The 22,247-nt window shown below is 45.5% G+C and overlaps 1 protein-coding gene and 1 long non-coding RNA gene across 4 annotated transcripts in view; one reads left to right on the top strand and one right to left on the bottom strand.

The window, feature by feature from the left end:
• ADAMTS9 (ADAM metallopeptidase with thrombospondin type 1 motif 9) overlaps positions 1-1,759 on the bottom strand; it is a 221,078-nt gene extending 219,319 nt beyond the window's left edge. For all 3 annotated transcript variants that reach the window (XM_040406600.1, XM_040406599.1, XM_040406602.1), the window contains exons 1-2: positions 1,339-1,759; positions 805-1,184 (exon numbers count right to left, since the gene is read on the bottom strand). In XM_040406600.1, coding sequence (XP_040262534.1) covers positions 805-1,184; positions 1,339-1,444 — 486 coding nt within the window. In that variant the 5' untranslated portion in view covers positions 1,445-1,759. The remainder of the gene's footprint in view (positions 1-804; positions 1,185-1,338) is intronic.
• The window catches only part of LOC120978462, a 65,866-nt gene that overhangs the window by 666 nt on the left and 42,953 nt on the right, over positions 1-22,247 (top strand). The gene's annotated exons all lie outside the window — the stretch shown is intronic.

Here is a 22,247-nt window from a genome sequence, read left to right as displayed (position 1 = left end):
TTAAAGTAATCTACACGCAGGTTTGCAAATTCTCTAGCCTTCCCAGGTCACAGCAGCTCCACCTTAAAAGTGCCCAGAAGTCTGCAAACTCTGATGTATTCTGTGCAGCAGACACTGGGACCCCCCCCCAGCAGTCCCTCCCCCCCCCTCTACTATGACTGTCCAGCCCCCTGTTTCCGCTCCTATCAGAATGATGTCACCAATCCCTGTTCTCCCTGTGAGGGCACCAGCCCCTTGGCCAGCACTGTGTGAATGTGCATGCCCCCCAGTGACACCAGCAGTAGAAGAATTCCCCTTCTACCATCACCTAAGCTCAATGATACCCTGACTGCCAGCAAATCCCCTTTAGGATGTCACTTGTCTTTGCACAATCAATGAAAAATTAAATCTGAATTTTATATGATGTAATAACTGGCAAAAAATAAAATACCGTAATTGCAAAAAATAAATAAATTAAATAAATATTTTTGCAAAAGTTTAACTTGCACATTATCTATCTATCTATCTATCTATCTATCTATCTATCTATCTATCTTTGCTTTGTACAGGACAACTTTGACCACAGTTAATACATACTTATGACATAAGTATGAGGGGGGTTAACATTTCTCCTTATGGAGGAATATGCTTTAAGGCCTGACTTATAGGATAGCTACCTTACATCTGGTGACAACAGAGGCTTTCTTTTTTTGGGAAAGGAAGCTGATTTGGAGATCTTATTACTCACGACATAGTCAGCTCTGCTACATCTAGAATGCAAAGTCATGCACTGTGCACCCCACTGTCACCCAACAGAAGACTCACCATTCCTGAGCACAGGCTGATGACTGCAATATGCTCTGCCCTTGTATTCACATGTCCAGTGTAGAAGCAATGCCCAAAGTCAGTGTCATGATTGTAGTAATCAGTCAGGTTCCTCTCAGGTTTCCCATAGAGGCTCACAGTTAAGACCGGTGCAATAAATCCAGAATTGGCACTGAGGTTCAGTAAGAACTTCTGTCCAAAGGCTGAGAGTCTATAATGGGTGGTAGAGTTGAGCCAGGAGGGGTCTGCGGGGTCTGCAGAGGGGTTGACATGTCTTTTTTTCCTTTTGAAGTGCATGTTCTTGGGGTAAACTTCTCCAAACTCATTCACTCTTGTGGGTGTCACTATCTCATAGTCACCCAGACTCTGGAGGAGCTGAGCTGCAACAAAAGTGGACACATAAAAAGCTAAAGTTATAGTAACATTGTCTTCAAATAACAACAAAACAGTACAACAGCATAATAAAGTATCAATCATATCCCAGTGCAGAACATGGCCAATACGAAGCTTCCCCATTCATACAGCAGTAGTTACCTTGCCTTGGGAGAAGTTTAGGTCCTGCTGTTGGTGTTACATTCAAGACGTCTTGTAGAAATAGAAGTAATCCCAGTAGCCAAAAGGCAAGATGCATGTTTGTCATGGGAAGCAGCAGCAGAAGATTTTTTTTTCTTTTTTTATTCTTTTTTTTGTGGTGCTAGGGTTCCCTCCTGCTCTGCAGAAAATTAATTCTTCCCCCCCACCCCCAAATTCCTATATTTGCAGCTCCCTAAACTTGGTAAGTGTCTCTGAAGGGGGCACCACTCTCCACCACAGAGAGGTAAGTCCTTAGAAATCCTCCTTCATGTAGCAGGACCACCGGGCAATCCAGCATAGTGAGTGCACAGGGGGAGAGCAGGCTTGGAGGATTTTGTGTCTCCTACTACTTTGAGTGAATGCTAGATTGCTGAGAATACAGCAGAGATGGTGGGGGGAAGGCCTGGCCGCCGGTGGGCTGGGACATGCAAATCCCAAATCTATCACCACTACTCCAGGATACAGCTGGATGCTGGAATACCACCCCTGTCTCCCTGCCAGGGCAGCCGGCTCTTCTCTCATGGTGAAGTGGAAGTGGGATTTTGAAGAATATCTCTGATTCCCTCTAATGCATGACTTAACAGGGGCGGAGGAGGGGGGCAAGGGGCAAGTTTGGAGATTTGGGGAATGTCATTGTAGTAAGCGGAACCACCACTGTAGTGACAGGTTTGGAAAGTCTTTAAAAAACACTACAAAAAAAAAAGAGCTGGGAGGTTTAGGGTACTTTCACACTAGCGTTATTCTATTCCGGCATAGAGTTCCGTCCTAGGGGCTCAATACCGGAAAAGAACTGATCAGTTTTAGGCCTCATGCACACGACCGTTCCGTTTTTTGCAGTCCGCAAAAAACGGAAGCCGTCCGTGCGCCTTCCGCAATTTGCATAGTAGACACGCCTATTCTTGCCCGCAAAACGGACAAGAATAGGACATGCTATATTTTTTTTTTGCGGGGCCACGGAACGGTGCAACGGATGCGGACAGCACACTGAGTGCTGTCCGCATCTTTTTTTGCGGCCCCATTGAAGCGAATGGGCCCGCACCCGAGCCGCAAAAACTGCGGCTCGGATGCGGACCCGAAAAGCGGTCGTGTGCACGAGGCCTTATCCGGATGCATTCTGATTGGAGAGCAATCCGTTCAGGACGCATCAGGACGTCTTCAGTTCAGTCTTTTTGACTTTTCAGGACGGAGATAATAACGCAGCATGCTGCGGGTTTTATCTCCGTCCAAAATTCCGGAACACTTGCCGGAATGCCGGATCAACCGCAATGCCGGCAATTTTTTTCCCATTGAAATGCATTAATGCCGGATCCGGCCCCGAGTGTTCCGTCAAAAACGGATCCGGCATTGCGGTCTGCGCATGCTGCGATGACACCGGAGAGACGGATCTGTCATTTCAATGCATTTGTCAGACGGATCAGGATCCTGATCCGTCTGACAAATGCCATCAGTTTGCATACGTTTTGACATAATCTAGAGTTGTGGTAGGGAAAGTTACACTTTAGGGCTCATGCACGTGGCTGTAGTTTTGCTCCCATTTTTTGCGGCTCAGTCCCGTTCGTCTTAATGGGGCTGCAAAAGAATCGGGTTCGCATTAGTGTTAGTAATTCTGTTATACTGTCCCGTTATAACAGGGTTATTACCGAATAAAAACAGAATTTTAGGATGTTTTTCCGCACAACGGAACCCTTTAGAGTCATTCCGTTTTTTTCTTTGTCCTAATACATTTCTGTTGGCACAAATAACGGTTCCGTTTTGTATGATGGAAAATAAAGTTCATACATAACGGAACAAAACGGAACCGTTATTTGTGCCCATAGAAATGTATTATGACGGAACAAAACAGAATGCCTCTTAAAGAGGGTCCTCCAGTTAGGACCCTCATCTATTATAGTTGAGAGTGGCTACGAAGAGCATAGCTCGTTCTGGAGGACCCAACATGTCCCTACATTACACAGATAGCCTATTGATTTAAATGAGAACGGTGTAATGCTTCACTTCTCCTGTGGTGGCGCTGCAGGGAATCACTGCTGCTGGGTCCCACGATAGATTACAGCTGCGTGGAATCTGAATTTCACGGCTGGTTTGCTCAATGGAGGGATAACCCCCCTCTCCCCTTTGTGGGAACCTAAAATGGCATTGCGCTAAAAGATGGTCCTTAATTTTAAGGAGTTCTTCAGCCTAGTCAGTGGCGTCCTCATCTTGGAGGCAGATCGTGTCACTGCGAACCTCTTTTGCTTTATGTAATGCAGCCACTAAAGGGAGCTCAGTGCATAGAGATTCTAACAGCTTCCACTGACTTCAGTGATAACTGAGCTCCCTCTAGTGGTGGCTACAGGCAGGCAGTTTTTATCATCTACTGTGTGAAGGGAAGCTGGAGACATAGAGCTATACGGTGGGCATTTCTTAATGTATTTACTCCAGTACATTGAGAGATATGGAGGAAAATGTATCCTCTAAAAGGCACAAATTATAGCGCACGCATATGGGAACGCCAGGTTTGCTAAATGCTCCTTATGGTTTTCAGAATGAGTGTCATACTTGAATCAGATGGAGCATGACTTTTTTAAAATTATTAACCCCTTTGTGTCATCTTCTGTACATGTGTAGCAAATGCCGGGTCTTTAAATATGGTGCTCACTCCGGAGCTGAGCGTGGGCTGTAGGTGGGAGCCTGCTGTTTTATTCTGATCATGGATATTTAACCCTTAAGATGCCATAGTAAACCTCAGGCAGGGCCTAACAGGAACATTGCAATTTTGCCCATAGACTGCAATAGTGAACTATCAGCATCCCCTGGCACTCCAACTGTTCTAAAACTACAACCCCCAGGACGCTCCATACACTTCTGTGAGAGTTACAAGAGCAGCTGAGCCGGTGTGTATGATGGGAATGGTAGTTTCAAGCAGCTGGAGTGGCGGAGGTTGTTGATCCCTGGTCTATGGTATCAGAGATCCAATTATTTCAACATTCAAACCCCCCTAGGGGGCGACAAAAATACATTTTCAAAAAGTTTTTAAAAAGAATAATAAAAAAAAAATATCAAATCACCACCTTTCCTCATTTTACAAATAGAAATAAATGAATAAAGATCATTGGTATCACTGTGTCCGAAAATATGAAAGTATTTGTCCTGTAAGGTGAACCGTGTAACAGAAGAAAAATCGAAATGGCCGAATTGCCATTTTTTGGTTGCTTTGCCTCCGACTTTAATAAAAAGTGATCAAAAACTCCTACTTGTTACAAAATGCATCAATAAAACTTCCAAACCGCAGGCGAGCAATGAGAGCTGGAATCTGATTGGTTGCTTTGGACAATATGGCTGATCTTTCTTTCTCTTACCTCTACGGTCAGGAGGCCCTCATGTACTTTGCTGGTGGGCCTTGTAGTAACTCAGAGGATGTAATAGAACGTAAGATAGAGACATGGCCCCGAGCAGATGAGCGCTCTGCATTACTTGGGAGAATAGCTCATTATGGCCGCTAGAACATTAGGAAATATTACCAGTTCATAAACTCCTCACGTACTGATGACTTCTCCTCCCCGCCATGAAGAGGAGGTTGAATTCTGATACTCGTGACTGCGTTTAATTATGCCAAGCCTAAAGTTCTACTCTCTGCTGAACGGGCCTATATTCATTTTATGGTAAACGTACAAAATCTGCCGTTTGACATCCTTGTGTCGTGCAATGATTATTTCCGCGATTCATTGATATAGCTGAACACGAGCTTATATCTCAGCATATGGAATTTAAAGGGATTTTCCGGAAGAAGAATTTTTCTTAAAGGAGTATTCCAATTTTGGACATTGGGGGCATAACCCTTTAAAGGGGTTGTCTCATCTCGGACATTGGTGGCATATACGTAGCCTGATACCCTGACGTGACGTACGGACAAGTACAACGTGTGATCTTGGTGATGGGACCCTTTTCTGTGTCAGGGACTGACTAGGGCGAGTAGGAGGTTCCTGACACGGGATCGCCTCTATCGGGGCGGCTATTCCGTTTTTGAGGCGGGGATCAAATAGAGATAGGGAGAGAGATAAGGAATTCCTTTCCTTTTCCCTATCGCCTATTATAAACCACTGGTAGGAGATGGTATGAAGTTATTTTATAGTTTCTTGATATTAAAAGCTAAGTTTTAGTGGTGTCCTTTCTGTGATGTCTACTTTTCTACTCCTCTGTAATTGACATATATACCTAGCTAGGATGCACTGCCACCCGCCGTTCCTTTCCCATAGAAGTGAATGGAGCGATGGCCTCACTCGTGCGATGCGCCGTCCATTCATTTATATGGGACAGCCAGAAATAGCTGAGTGTGCATAGAAATGAATGGAGAGCATGCCACGCATGTGCAGTGTGCTCTTCTTCACTTTTTATAATATTTATATTATTTATTACATTTTACAATACAGTTTGACATCTTGCAAAATAATTTCATGTTATACAATCTCCCATGGTGATATGCCATTCTTTCATTACTTGGATACATTTTTTTTTTTTTTGGAAATAGGTCCAACAGAATCTATTATTCTCAATATAAAAGAGAATATTATTAATAATATGAATCTTAATGTTATAATTAACCTCTAGTCTCGAGATTCCTTTAGGGTTACCATATAGCTCTAGGTACTATGGATTATTTGAACTAGAAGAATACAGGTAGAAGAATACAAGGGAAAAAAGTCTAGACTGAAGCCTATAGAGCAGGGCCAGAAACAGGCGAGCGTGCTCAGCTTCCTCTTGGTTCACAGCAGGTATGTCACCCGGCAGGATGGGGTCGGGGGCTTCAGTTCTGGATATAGGTACAGGTCTCAGAGGTGGGACTTGCATCTATCAGACATTTATGGTCACCTCTGCAAATAATCTCCTCCTCAGGGGTGGGATTAACATTTTTAACAACAGTTTCCCTCCTCAACGGCGGAAATGCGGCGTCACGACACACGTTTACATATACATACACCATATACATGCAACACACATACACATATATATGGTACACATACATAAATACACCATATATATACACTACACACACACCACCCAACTAAGGAGCTAAACTAACAGCGGCACGCAAAGCAATGATAGCGAACATCTCCAGCTGCCCTGCTGGATCGGGACTCAGCCGGTAACACGGTTCCCCGATTCAGTTGTAATTTTAACAAATGGATCTGGAGAACTGGAGGGAACTGGCTGAATCCCATGACTGCTCCTCCTGCATTGAGTCACCAATGGTCACTTTAGCTGGTAGAGCAGAGGACCCTAATTCTCCTGATAGGTGAACGTCACAAAGACCCACAACCGCCCCAATGTGTCTCAGTCTGACTCATAATGATAGGGCCTACGGCAGCGGTTTGCGGTAAAGTCGCAGGTTTTCTCATCCATTGTGCTACCTCAGTGTAAGGGCCCATGCACACAACCGTAGCCAATTATGGATCTGCAAAATACACATAGCAGCCGTGTGCGTTACACATTTTGTAGAAAGGAACGTCAGGCCCATAATAGAACAGCCCTATCCTTTTCCGTAATGCAGACAAAAATAGAACATGTTCTATATTTTTGCAGATGCCATAGAACAGACATACGAATCCGGACAGTACACGGTGTGCTGTCTGCATCTTTTGCGGCCCCATTGAATTAAATAAGTCCGCATCCGATCCGCAAAAACTGTGGATGCGGACAAAAAAACGTTTGTGTGCATGAGCCCTCATCCAATGGGGGAATCAAGTGCATGTGACTAGGAGACTGCAAAAATTACAACCATGTCATAAGTGTTGCGACAGTTTCGACTCCCCCCATGATAAACCTGCGACTTTATCACGACGATTGAACGTTGCAATAAAGCGCCCACCTAGAATTAGACTTGATCTTCTTTGTTATTGCAGCCCGATGTAACAGTCAGCTATATGAGGATAAGTAGGCGGCAGGTAGGTAGCATATACAGTACTTATCGGCATAATTGGGGGTTTTGTTCATAGCAGCTATCTCTCTGTGACACGATTTCTGCATAGTAAAGAAATAAGCTGTATTCTTAGAGGTGGTGCCGTCAGCCTCCTGCCTTAAAGTGGAGGCTCAGATTAATAACACAGAGTTTATAGAGGACTGTGCTTTGTTTAAGTGGAAAATAAATGTTCATCTGCAATGTGAACAGCTTCAGGAACCTCTTATGAATTGCAAATCTCAACTTCACCAGGATCTAGGAAGCAACTATTAGCACGCAGCGCCACCACCAGTGCAGGATTTTAGCGGTACTGCATGTCATACAATGCATTTTATTGCCATAGTTCAGTGAAATGATACAACTTTTGATTGCATGTAGGAGATACAGTGACGTTTCTTAACGTTGTATCGGCCTAGGAGGTAAATAAGGAGGGGAAGCCAGTGGAAATATACAGTATAAACAATAGGGGCATGATAGACAGAGAGATGATAGAGATAGATACTGTAAGTACAGGTGCTAATGCAGAATGCCTTGTTTTTGCCCTCACAGGGGCTGTAACCCCTGGGGCACATTCTCTGTCAGCTCTATCCCCATTACTACATTTAAGATAGACAGATAAATGTGATATTGATAGATGATATAGACAGATATATATAGTAGATAGATGATAGATAAAACATGATTGAAAGATAGATAGATAGATAGATAGATAGATAGATAGATAGAAGATCGATCGATACCTAATAGATAGATAGATAGATAGATTGATAGATATGTGTTAGAAGAGATAGATAGATAGATAATGTGTTAGATATCTATCTATCTATCTATCTATCTATCTATTATCTATCTCTATCTATCTCCTATCTATCTATCTATCTATCTATCTATCTATCTATCTATCTATCTATCTCCTATCTATCTATCTATCTATCTATCTATCTATCTATCTATCTATCTATCTATCTATCTATCTATCTACCTGGATCCTACTTTGCCCAGGAGAGGCATGTGTTAGAGAAGGTCCCGTCTGTTGGAAACCACCTTGTCGCTGGTAGATGGGCAGGACACATTTTTTATTAATATGTGCAAAGCTTCTACTTTTTCTTACAGTAAGTAGAGCATTTATGCAGTTTACTTTTTAATATATTAACCGTTCACTTATGTCTTTGTGCATCAAGCAGTGTGCTGCTACTTGTAGTTCTGCGTATTATGTTGCAGCCAAGGTAGTTTGCACCTGCGTTCTTATCTACAGTATATATGTTATAGAGGTGCTGGTTTAATTTCCCCTTTTTTGTTGGATAGAAAGATAGATATGAGATAGATAGATGGATAGATGGATAGATAGATACAGAATGTATAGCATGATATATAAATAATACAGGAATTCTGTGACCGTATTAAATCCCAGATCCAGTGTTTTCATGCAGATCTTGGATGTATGTGGTGACCTATGAATGCCCGTATTTTACAGTACAGGGAACCCATTGAGTTGAGGTCCAGGTGCGGGGCCCTCACTGACAGTTCTGGGTTCTCTCGTAAACACTTTCAAGATAAGCTACAGTTCCCTAAAATAAAGTGATGCGATCATACAGTCGTATCACTCAGGAAGATGGAGAAGGATCTGTATGAAGCACTGGGGCTGGAATCTTTTTCACACTGACTTTTTAACTGTGTTGAATTTTTTTGTGAAAATACAAAATCAAAGAACCTGATTTCCCTAGAAACCTGAGTGAAGTGGAGCACAACGACCATCAAATTCTGTGTATAGGGGTTGTTCAACCCTGGAGATCTTTTCTACGGACCCCAATCTGTCTGTCTATCTATCTCATATGTATTTATCTACATAATATACTTATCTATCGATTTGTTATCTAACTACCTATCAATCTACCAGTCTGTCCGTCTATCTATCTATCTATCTATCTATCTATCTATCTTATCCCTTTGTTGATCTATGCATGTAACATGTTTAAATGGACGACTCTTCTGCTCTTCTGTGAAGTGATGATAGAAGTTCTGGTGGAAAACACTGTTTACATGAAAGTCATCCAGCTAAAACTTCATATGATTCTTGGTGTATTTTGGCAGCGCTGCTGTTTCCACATGTTGCTCTTATGTTAGTCTAAATAAGAGATTTCTTGCTCTTTAAAGAGTATTGGATTCCCTTGTGTACAGTGCTGCACAATACATGGCACTTTTAAATACATGATCCAGTTTCTTAGACAAACGCCAGCTGAGTCATACTGCATGATATCGCTGTTACCTGCATCCTCAGCACTGACTCTGCACCCTGCTGTTACCTGCATCCTCAGCTCTGACTCTGCACCCTGCTGTTACCTGCATCCTGAGCACTGACTCTGCACCCTGCTGTTACCTGCATCCTCAGCACTGACTCTGCACCCTGCTGTTACCTGCATCCTCAGCACTGACTCTGCACCCTGCTGTTACCTGCATATTCAGCACTGACTCTGCACCCTGCTGTTACCTGCATCCTCAGCACTGGCTCTGCACCCTGCTGTTACCTGCATCCTCAGCACTGACTCTGCACCCTGCTGTTACCTGCATATTCAGCACTGACTCTGCACCCTGCTGTTACCTGCATCCTCAGCATTGACTCTGCACCCTGCTGTTACCTGCATATTCAGCACTGACTTTGCACCCTGCTGTTACCTGCATCCTCAGCACTGACTCTGCACCCTTCTGTTACCTGCATCCTCAGCACTGGCTCTGCACCCTGCTGTTACCTGCATCCTCAGCACTGACTCTGCACCCTGCTGTTACCTGCATCCTCAGCACTGACTCTGCACCCTGCTGTTACCTGCATCCTCAGCACTGACTCTGCACCCTGCTGTTACCTACATCCTCAGCACTGGCTCTGCACCCTGCTGTTACCTGCATCCTCAGCACTGACTCTGCACCCTGCTGTTACCTGCATATTCAGCACTGACTCTGCACCCTGCTGTTACCTGCATCATCAGCACTGACTCTGCACCCTGCTGTTACCTGCATCCTCAGCATTGACTCTGCACCCTGCTGTTACCTGCATATTGAGCACTGACTTTGCACCCTGCTGTTACCTGCATCCTCAGCACTGACTCTGCACCCTTCTGTTACCTGCATCCTCAGCACTGGCTCTGCACCCTGCTGTTACCTGCATCCTCAGCACTGGCTCTGCACCCTGCTGTTACCTGCACCTTCAGTACTGACTCTGCACCCTGCTTTTACCTGCATCTTCAGCACTGGCTCTGCACCCTGCTGTTACCTGCATTCTCAGCTCTGACTCTGCTGTTACCTGCATCCTCAGCACTGGCTCTGTACCCTGCTGTTACCTGCATCCTGAGCACTGGCTCTGCACCTTGCTGTTACCTGCATCCTCAGCACTGGCTCTGCACCCTGCTGTTACCTGCATCCTGAGCACTGGCTCTGCACTCTGCTGTTACCTGCATCCTCAGCACTGGCTCTGAACCCTGCTGTTACCTGCGTTCTCAGCTCTGACTCTGCACCTTGCTGTAACCTGCACCTTCAGTACCGACTCTGCACCCTGCTGTTACCTGCATCCTCAGCACTGGCTCTGCACCCTGCTGTTACCTGCACCCTGAGCACTGGCTCTGCACCTTGCTGTTACCTGCATCCTCAGCACTGGCTCTGCACCCTACTGTTACTTGCATCCTCAGCATTGGCTCTGAACCCTGCTGTTACCTGCATTCTCAGCTCTGACTCTGCACCCTGCTGTTACCTACACCTTCAGTACTGACTCTGCACCCTGCTGTTACCTGCATCCTCAGCACTGGCTCTGCACCCTGCTGTTACCTGCATCCTGAGCACTGGCTCTGCACCTTGCTGTTACCTGCATCCTCAGCACTGACTTTGCACCCTGCTGTTACCTGCATCCTCAGCACTGGCTCTGCACCCTGCTGTTACCTGCATCCTCAGCACTGGCTCTGCACCCTGCTGTTACCTGCATCCTCAGCACTGGCTCTGAACCCTGCTGTTACCTGCATCCTCAGCACTGACTTTGCACCCTGCTCTTACCTGCATCCTGAGCACTGGCTCTGCACCTTGCTGTTACCTGCATCCTCAGCATTGGCTCTGAACCCTGCTGTTACCTGCATTCTCAGCTCTGACTCTGCACCCTGCTGTTACCTGCACCTTCAGTACTGACTCTGCACCCTGCTGTTACCTGCACCTTCAGTACTGACTCTGCACCCTGCTTTTACCTGCATCTTCAGCACTGGCTCTGCACCCTGCTGTTACCAGCATCCTCAGTACTGGTTCTGCACCCTGCTGTTACCTGCATCCTCAGCACTGACTCTGCACCCTGCTGTTACCTGCATATTCAGCACTGACTCTGCACCCTGCTGTTACCTGCATCCTCAGCATTGACTCTGCACCCTGCTGTTACCTGCATATTCAGCACTGACTTTGCACCCTGCTGTTACCTGCATCCTCAGCACTGACTCTGCACCCTTCTGTTACCTGCATCCTCAGCACTGGCTCTGCACCCTGCTGTTACCTGCATCCTCAGCACTGACTCTGCACCCTGCTGTTACCTGCATCCTCAGCACTGACTCTGCACCCTGCTGTTACCTGCATCCTCAGCACTGACTCTGCACCCTGCTGTTACCTGCATCCTCAGCACTGGCTCTGCACCCTGCTGTTACCTGCATCCTCAGCACTGACTCTGCACCCTGCTGTTACCTGCATATTCAGCACTGACTCTGCACCCTGCTGTTACCTGCATCATCAGCACTGACTCTGCACCCTGCTGTTACCTGCATCCTCAGCATTGACTCTGCACCCTGCTGTTACCTGCATATTGAGCACTGACTTTGCACCCTGCTGTTACCTGCATCCTCAGCACTGACTCTGCACCCTTCTGTTACCTGCATCCTCAGCACTGGCTCTGCACCCTGCTGTTACCTGCATCCTCAGCACTGGCTCTGCACCCTGCTGTTACCTGCACCTTCAGTACTGACTCTGCACCCTGCTTTTACCTGCATCTTCAGCACTGGCTCTGCACCCTGCTGTTACCTGCATTCTCAGCTCTGACTCTGCTGTTACCTGCATCCTCAGCACTGGCTCTGTACCCTGCTGTTACCTGCATCCTGAGCACTGGCTCTGCACCTTGCTGTTACCTGCATCCTCAGCACTGGCTCTGCACCCTGCTGTTACCTGCATCCTGAGCACTGGCTCTGCACTCTGCTGTTACCTGCATCCTCAGCACTGGCTCTGAACCCTGCTGTTACCTGCGTTCTCAGCTCTGACTCTGCACCTTGCTGTAACCTGCACCTTCAGTACCGACTCTGCACCCTGCTGTTACCTGCATCCTCAGCACTGGCTCTGCACCCTGCTGTTACCTGCACCCTGAGCACTGGCTCTGCACCTTGCTGTTACCTGCATCCTCAGCACTGGCTCTGCACCCTACTGTTACTTGCATCCTCAGCATTGGCTCTGAACCCTGCTGTTACCTGCATTCTCAGCTCTGACTCTGCACCCTGCTGTTACCTACACCTTCAGTACTGACTCTGCACCCTGCTGTTACCTGCATCCTCAGCACTGGCTCTGCACCCTGCTGTTACCTGCATCCTGAGCACTGGCTCTGCACCTTGCTGTTACCTGCATCCTCAGCACTGACTTTGCACCCTGCTGTTACCTGCATCCTCAGCACTGGCTCTGCACCCTGCTGTTACCTGCATCCTCAGCACTGGCTCTGCACCCTGCTGTTACCTGCATCCTCAGCACTGGCTCTGAACCCTGCTGTTACCTGCATCCTCAGCACTGACTTTGCACCCTGCTCTTACCTGCATCCTGAGCACTGGCTCTGCACCTTGCTGTTACCTGCATCCTCAGCATTGGCTCTGAACCCTGCTGTTACCTGCATTCTCAGCTCTGACTCTGCACCCTGCTGTTACCTGCACCTTCAGTACTGACTCTGCACCCTGCTGTTACCTGCATCCTCAGCACTGGCTCTGCACCATGCTGTTACCTGCATCCTGAGCACTGACTCTGCACCCTGCTGTTACCAGCATCCTCAGTACTGGTTCTGCACCCTGCTGTTACCAGCATCCTCAGCACTGGTTCTGCACCCTGCTGTTACCAGCATCCTCAGCACTGGTTCTGCACCCTGCTGTTACCTGCATCCTCAGCACTGGTTCTGCACCCTGCTGTTACCTGCATTCTCAGCTCTGACTCTGCACCCTGCTGTTACCTGAATCCTCAGCTCTGACTCTGCACCGTGCTGTTACCTGCATCCTCAGCACTGGCTCTGCACCCTGGAAGCTGTGTTAGGGTCATTACTGATGTTAATATAGCAATGGCTACAAAGTGTCATCAGCTTTGGACAATGTGTTTCTGTTAGAAGGGTCCGCCAAAGGTAATCCGATCAGAGGTTGACCTGCCCAGTAAGTGATAAATTACACTGCAGTGCCACCACTGGAGAAATGAAGCATTATACAGCTTAATCTGCAAGGGTTCAGAGTCCAGCATAGGAGTCCTGAATCCCCTAAATTAGGCTCACTTATGTTGTATTTGCATTTTGCAAATCTGACATATTTTGCTACAAGATCTGAGGTGGAAATCTGAGGATTACACCCGAATATCCGCTATGGACATGCCGCACCAGGATTAGACCCATTGTTCTTCAATTTGTGCCAGAAATAATGTGCGTGCTACTTTTTTTCACAGTGGACTTTCCTTCGCACTGGCACTAAAAAACCATCCAGAAAATTTCTGTTGTAGAAACCCAATCACATATTCACACGCATGGGATGTAGACTGTTGTCAAATGTGATGTGAGGATCAAAAGCTGTGTCAAATCCAACATGTGGAGCCTAACCTGTCGCCTCTCCTGTAATATTTCTATGCCCATGAAACAATACATGTATGAATAAAATTGACAAGCAGGCCATACCACTGCCGTCGTCAACATGCCTTACTGACATGGGAATGGTAGCTCTGAGCTGCTGTATACATTATATGCATATATTTCCAGGAGGAGCAATAGAGGAACAGCACAATGTAGAAATCTAAGGATAATGCTCCATGTATTTGCTCTTTTAGGGGACTGCATATATTTTCTAAAGTAGGAGAGGTGACAGGTCCTCTCCAAAGAAGTGAGAATACTATTATTGGGGTCCATAATCTATTGTGGACGTTGTGAAATTAATCTAACTATACAGTGTAATTGTAGGATTATGTATATCACAATTTTATGTTTAAAAAGACTGAAAGCTAAATTTTGGCTGGAACAAGGTCTGTTCCAGATGTACAGATTGTGAGCCCTTGGGTGACAAAGACACCCCTTCACTAACCTCACCCTTGACTTAATCAGGACCTGTCCCCTCTCCTGACATGTCTGTTTTAGTAACTAATTAAATTCTCCATGTAATAACAATTCTGGAGCATCTACTCTTATGACTCAATGTTGTCCCATTCCTTTATTAATCCTTCTAGAAATTATGAAAGAATTGCCTGCAGTTTACAATGAAGGTCCAGATGGGTGTTACCAGGTGGTGGTGTGTCCCTGAACAGTCTGACAGTGGCTTTTGGCCGGCAAGTATCAGAATCCAGCTGTAGCTCTTCTGACTTTGGCTGGATGTGTTGCATCTCTAGGCCACCGGTGATAGATGATGATGACTTGGAGACCTATTTAATGGACAATAGTCCTCCAACGACTTGCCTGCTAATTGAAGTCTATTACCATGCATGCCTCCTGCTTCTGTGTGTTTTTGACTCAGAACTTGATCTTCCTCCTTGACATTGTTCCAGCCTTGCACTTCGGATACTTCCATTTCTACTTGTTGTCGTCCCCCCCCCCCTCCTGCACTCTCACCTTATCTTCTGATCTGTCACAGAAAAGCCAGACACAATGAACTTTTGACTGTCTGTTTCTTTTAGTCAGACTTTTGTTTAGAACTGAAAACATTTTGGTCATTTGCATTGACTTGTATTGTGGCCCAATACAAGTCCATGGCAGCCTTGAACTGCAACATTGTTTCCGTTAGGCTGTGCTTCTCCAGCTTCACCTCTCCCACTAGAAGGTTCTGGATCAGTTAGAAACTATATAAAGGTATAGCAGTGAGAGACCCTAGTTTTCTGCAGATAGGGACCAATGTTTAGTGGAAGAGATTCTACCAGACTGCAGGTGGCCAGAACAAGATGCTGAGACAGGGATAGCCTTTTGAACAGGGAACCAGCCGGACAACTAAGCCACAGACCCTGGGACACCAGTCCTTTTTACCAGCCTCCTAAGCAAGAGAATGACTGCTAGCTCAGGCATTTCCTGAACATGGAACCTTTTGCTACTAGAGGGAAGACTGAAGAAGCCAGCTCAGTGCCTTGCCTTTATTGTTTTGTACTTGAGTTCCTCCAGTAAAGAAGCACACAGGTTTTCTGCAAACCCTAACTATCTGGACTTATTTTCCACTTGCATTCAACACACCTTAAGATCCCTTCCAGAGAGTAGCAACACGTGGTCACACCTCAACGGTGTCTGAGGGACCCAGCATAGCATTGGGGGCCACCTCAAATCCACCACCTCATTTTCTGATCTGTCACATCCTGACCACCCCTGGTGATGACCATTTTTACTACCACCTCACCTTCTGATCTCTCACATTCTAACAACTCCTGGTGATGGCCCTCTACACTCCCACCTCATCTTCTGATCTGCCACATCCTGTCCACTCCTGGTGATGGCCCTCTACACTCCCACCTCACCTTCTGATCTGCCCCATCCTGACCACTCCTGGTGATGACCCTCTACACTCCCACCTCACCTTCTGATCTGCCACATCCTGACCACTCCTGGTGATGGCCCTCTACACTCCCACCTCACCTTCTGATCTGCCACATCCTGACCACTCCTGGTGATGGCCCTCTACACTCCCGCCTTATCTTCTGATCTGTCACATCCTGACCCCTCCTGGTGATGGCCCTCTACACTCCCACCTCACCTTCTGATCTGCCACATCTCGACCACTCTACTGGTGATGACCCTCTACACTCCCGCCTCATCTTCTGATCTGTCACATTCTGACCACTCTTGGTGATGGCCCTATACACTCCCACCTCACCTTCTGATCTGCCACATCCTGACCACTCCTGGTGATGGCCCTCTACACTCCCGCCTTATCTTCTGATCTGTCACATCCTGACCACTCCTGGTGATGGCCCTCTACACTCCCACCTCACCTTCTGATCTGCCACATCCTGACCACTCCTGATGATGGCCCTCTACAGTCCCACCTCACCTTCTGATCTGCCACATCTCGACCACTCTACTGGTGATGACCCTCTACACTCCCGCCTCATCTTCTGATCTCTCACAAATATCAATTGCATAAATTGTGCATCTTTTTTTTTTTTTCATGAACTTTGGTTGCTTTTTAAGTTGACTTTCCCCTGAGGCCCAGATTGATTTCATCAATAGCAAGGTCTCCTTCTAGGAGAACACATGACAAGTAGATCTGTATCTAATTCTAAACACTAACCTGCAATATAGAGAGCACAGCAACGTATTTTATGGGCTGTTCACACTGGCATGTGTCTCTTCACTGGAAGCTGTAATATACTGGTATAGTAATTGCATCCAGATACTGAATCTGCTTCCATTGGCCTCAAGGTGCCTTCATCAAATACCTCGGTCACTATGTAATGTGCAAGCCATATGAGAGTAAACCAATGCAAGACTGATAAAAACCCATCCATAATGTATTATATGACTGGATTACAGAAGACTCTCCATTTTCGGTTCCTTATTTCCTTTCATTAGTTCTGCTTCTCAGCTTTCTCCAGGGGTAACTATGTGTTGCCACCTAGTGGTTGTATATGATATGTACATAGTTTTTTTTTTGATAGCACATGTAGAAAAGTCATTATTTGAATTTTTCCAAGAACCATTTCTCTGGTGTCTCATGCCCTCCATTATTCTGGGCTTGTTTTGGCCTTAATTCTTGCAGATAACATTATGTTCTAGAGGTATTTAACTGTAGACGCATTGCTTTTAGGGGAAATATGGTGGATTATGGAGACACCATACAGTGGCACATACATGCCACCATTGTTTGAGCCCTTTGACCAGGGGTATAGCTAAGGAGAAGCTACCTGGGTCTTGGGTGACAAGCAGGGGTGCTAGAATGCAACGCCCTTCCTTGACCAAGATATTTAGCACAGGGTTAGATCTGCAAATTGACCCTTAAAGATGGATGTCTCTGGCTGATATCCCTAGTCATGTTTCATTTCTCTTTAAGGCGGGTTGGAGTTGGACATTGGGTAGTTACCTATAGGTAGCACTGGAGAGACAGTCTTCTTCTTTTTGGAAGAGAGTTCATTTGCATACGTTTTTCCCAGGAATCATTGGCAGTAAAACTTCAGCTGGATCTCCACAAGGAGAACCAATACTCCCTAAAAGCCCCAGGTGAAAAATATCCTAGTCACATTCCCCGCCAATGATAGTCTATCAATGGTCCGAACTCTTTCCCATCTTCATAATTTTCTCTTCGTTTTCTTATCTCGGCGCCTGCAGTAAAGAAAAGCGCTGCAGACACTGTTGTCGCCTGCTTCAGTAGCCATTGCTTTACTGGTTAACCAGATGATATAGCTGTAGATGTTGTATAGGTGTGAAAGGTACATAGATACTCACTAATTTGGGGCCATTGACTCCACATGACCTGAGGCAGCTATAAATCTTTCCCAGCCCTCATCTTACCTCTGGAACCTCTTCACAAAGCGGAGGAAGCAGCTCGCAGGGTATCAGCTTTCAGAGAACAGGCTGCGGCACTTTATATTTAATGGTTTGCAGTAAAAATGACATTTAAGAACATTTGACACTTTTGAAGGAAGGTAATAAATGACATGCAGACAGACCCAACACGTGTAAGTATCAGAGGGGAAAGTGAGTCTTTGATATTGACTTTCCTACATGGAAGGGGGGATTTCTGTCTGGTTACTGCAACTTCTCATCCATTATCAGGGACATTATCATGATGATTTTTTTCCAAACACCCTGGCTCAAAGTTACTAACCCTGTCTAATTTGTACAGTACACAAAGCAAACAGACGGATGGTCTTATAATGTGCCAAACTCATCATCATGGCTAATGGTGGAGGATAAATCTGGTGCATCTTTAAAATGTCTGGTTTTAGATTATACCACCTATTTGTTTTGGCTGAAAATCTGTACACCTGCCCCAAAAAATGTGTCCACCTGGCATAAAAATCTATGCATATAACCCAAAACAGGATCTGAGCGCATGCATTGTAATGATGATCAACCATATCCAATCTAATGCAACCTTTCTGCCAAAATGGATGCCCCATACACATCAGATGTCTGACAGATCTTGTTCAAAATGTGAGATTCCACGAGTGTCAGACTGTGGTTCCTTGGGCCCACCAGAGAATGATTCCAAGGGCTCACCCCCTGTATTGTAAGGGTACATCTATACAAAACATGTGTGGTAAGATCTGGTAGGGTTTTGGGAATCAACTCAAGAAATAAACCCATGTGGCAAGTGATTGACCCCAAAGACATGATGAAAATATCTTCTGATACCCTGCACCCACCAAAGTATTCTCTGATATTTTAGGGATCCAGACTAAGTCTGGTTTCCACTGATGGCATATGATATAATGTGTTGATGTTGAACTAGTTTAAGGAGGTACTATGATGGTGGGGCCCTTTTCAATCCCCCTCCCTTGACTTGACAAGTAAAAATCAAGTTTGTCAGGATTGCCATCATAACCCCAAACCCAGTAGGTACGCTAATGGCATCTGTCCAAATCAATACTATGAAACCTCTCTACAAGAAGACCATTACCCATATTGACCAGCTTTTTCTGTGACAAATCATTACATTTTCCATTTTGGCCTCTCCTTCAGAACGCTTCCCCCTTAGAAGAACATTTTTTAGAGCAATTTTGGGTGGTCGGTGGTGACTATGACAGTGACCGATAAAGCAGAAGCCTTTCTACTTCTCTGCATTGTCTACTTCTCTGTGGTTGTCAGAAGGTGTGTCCCTAGAAACTAATCTCCTATATTCTGGTTCATAATGCAGAAGCAGAAATAAAATTTGGCATCAGTCAAACCTTGAAGAGGTTCTATTAATCAGATATTTCTTCAAATAAAATTAGCTGGAGAACCTATTTAAGAAACTGGAATATTCTGCATATAAACCCCTGTTTTTCGCTTTATAAAACACACTTTTTTCCGCTAAAAATTGGGGTAAAAATGGCAGTGCGTCTTATAACCAGAATACGTATGAGCGCTTCCATTCTGGAAGCGCTCATTAGTATGAAGGAGGTGGATGAGCGATGAGTGTAGCGCAGCTAGTGCTGGCTGTACTCACCGCTCCGGGCCCCGTGCTACACTGTATCCTGACAGCATATAGGACGTAGTGCACAAAGGCATGCACTATGCGCTGTGCGTGTATGAGCGCAGAAAGAGTGTGCTGTCTGGAACAGGAGAGGTAGGTTTTATTTATTTTAAGTCTGATGTGAGGTCTGATGAGGATTGGTGGTCTGATCTGAGGTCTGAAACAGATTGGGGGGGAGTCTGATCTGAAGTCTAATAAAGATTGGGGGTAGATCTGAGGCCTGATAAAGATTAGGGGTCTGATTGGGGGATCTGATACAAATTAGGGGGTATGATCTGTGGTCTGATAAAGATTAGGGGTCTGATAAGAATTGGAGTGGTCTGATCTGAGGTCTGATGAGGATTGGTGGTCTGATCTGAGGTCTGATGATGAATGGGGGTCTGATGAAGATTGGAGGTCTGATCTGAGATCTGATGAAGACTGGGGGTCTGATCTGAGAACTGATGAAGACTGGGGGTCTGATCTGAGGTCTGATGAAGATTGGGTTTGATCTGAGGTCTGATAACGTTTTGGGGTCTGATCTGAGGTCTGATAAAAATATTCTTTTTCTGATTTTCCTCCTCTAAAAGCTAGGTACATCTATAATCAGTCACTTCTTATAAAGTGAAAAATAAGGTATTCTAGATAAATATTTCAACCAATGAGGATCACAACAGATTAGGGGGCCTGGAATTGCTTTCCACCCTCTTGCCTCCCATGTTAAAGATTAATAGTAAAAGGGACCCAGCTTTCCCTCCCTCCTTCCTTCCTTCATTTTGTTCTTTATGAAGCAGCCAGTGGTCATCATCATTTTTGAGTGAGCTTGGAAGGCCCCATGCCAAATGTATCAGTGAGCTCCCTTGATTGCTAGTTGCTCCTCTGATATACAGTATCTCTCATTTTTGCTCCTATTTAGCAGCGTATGACCTGTATCCGCTTACCTGTGATTAATTGCAAGTGGCAATGATGAGTATTTATCCTGTGATGTCGTCTGTAGGCCCCAGATGAATAAATTGGTTTTGTCCATTCCTTGGAGCCTAAGTATTCCCATTGCTGCTAAATGTCACGGCCCCCCTGGCCGTCAGCTCTTGTCAGATGTCAGCGATAAGATGAGATCTGTAATACTAGCAGCCGCCTTTTCACTGGAGCACAGAAAGGAGCCAGTTTGGCTGCACTCTTCACAAGTGATCAGTTTAGTCCTTCAGAAGTTGTAAACTCTAGAAGAATGCAAAGGTTCCCAATATAAGGTTACCACAGTCTCAGGATTTCACTCCCGTGATTATTACAGTCTCAAAGATAAATCATCTCCAATGGGAGTCTTGATTTGATCGCTATCTCTGATGGGGGTTCACATACTTTTATGTGTCTGGCATACATATATAAACATGTCTGGGAGTGCTTTTTTTCAACTTGTGTGCAGGACATCTGAGGACAAATAATGGAAAGTGGATTGAGAAGACTGAGCTCTTGTATGGCCAGTTTATTTGAACATACAGCCACATATCAGCTGTGGGATTAGCCTCCTTGTACTGTGGGTTGTTACTTTTGGAGATACATTTTTGTCAGGAGTGTTCCTGAAGATGTTAGTCACAGAATGTCCAGTTGCCGAGAACCCCAGTGATCAGCTGTAATCGGCAGGTAAGTGTTCGATTTCTCTGCAGTGCCACCACAGGAGAACTGAAGTATTACACAGGTCCATTTGAAATCAAAGGACATGCTGGGTCACCAAAGGAGAACTGAAGTATTACACAGGTCCATTTGAAATCAAAGGACATGCTGGGTCACCAAAGGAGAACTGAAGTATTACACAGGTCCATTTGAAATCAAAGGACATGCTGGGTCACCAAAGGAGAACTGAAGTATTACACAGGTCTATTTGAAATGTAAAAAAAAAACATGTTTGGTCCTCCAAAGCAAGGGACACTCTTTGTAGCTGCAGCTCCAGGTTGGTCGCAGTTTGGTTGCTTAGGTCCCAAGTGATCAGCTGTAATAGTCAGGCAAGGGTTAAATTTCCCTGCAGTGCCACCACAGGAGAACTGAAGCATTACACAAGTCCATTTGAAATCAAAGGACATGCTGGGTCCTCCAGAGCAAGGAATAGTATTTGTAATTGTAGCTCTAGGCTAGGTTGGTCACAGAATGTCTTGTTGGTAAGATTACCAGTGATCAGCTGTAATCGGCAGTCAAGTGTTCAATTTCTCTACAGTACCACTACAGGAGATGTGAAGCAGGGGCGGACTGGGAACTTAAAGTGGCCCTGGAAAAAAATACTAAAAGTTGCCCCGTTTTGTAGTGGGGTCCAAATTGACGGAAGGCAGGGCCAGCAATACCATATTGCGGCACATTATACCACCCCAACAGAGCCAAATACCATAGTCCATCACAAAATACTGCCAGCAGCACAAAATACATCCACAAAAACTTCCACTGGCCGGCTATGAGGAGGACTGAGGTGGCCCCCTGGGCATCGGCCCACTGGGAATTTTCCCTGTAAGGTCTATGGCCAATCTGCCCCTGAACTGAAGTATTAAACAGGTCCCTTTGAACCTGTTTGTCACAGAATGTCTGGATGCTTAGAT

The sequence above is a fragment of the Bufo bufo genome, chromosome 9 (genome assembly GCF_905171765.1).
Source record: "Bufo bufo chromosome 9, aBufBuf1.1, whole genome shotgun sequence".
Classification (NCBI taxonomy): domain Eukaryota; kingdom Metazoa; phylum Chordata; class Amphibia; order Anura; family Bufonidae; genus Bufo; species Bufo bufo.
The sequence above is the reverse complement of the archived record's forward strand: the minus strand, read 5'-3'. Positions and strand labels throughout refer to the sequence as shown.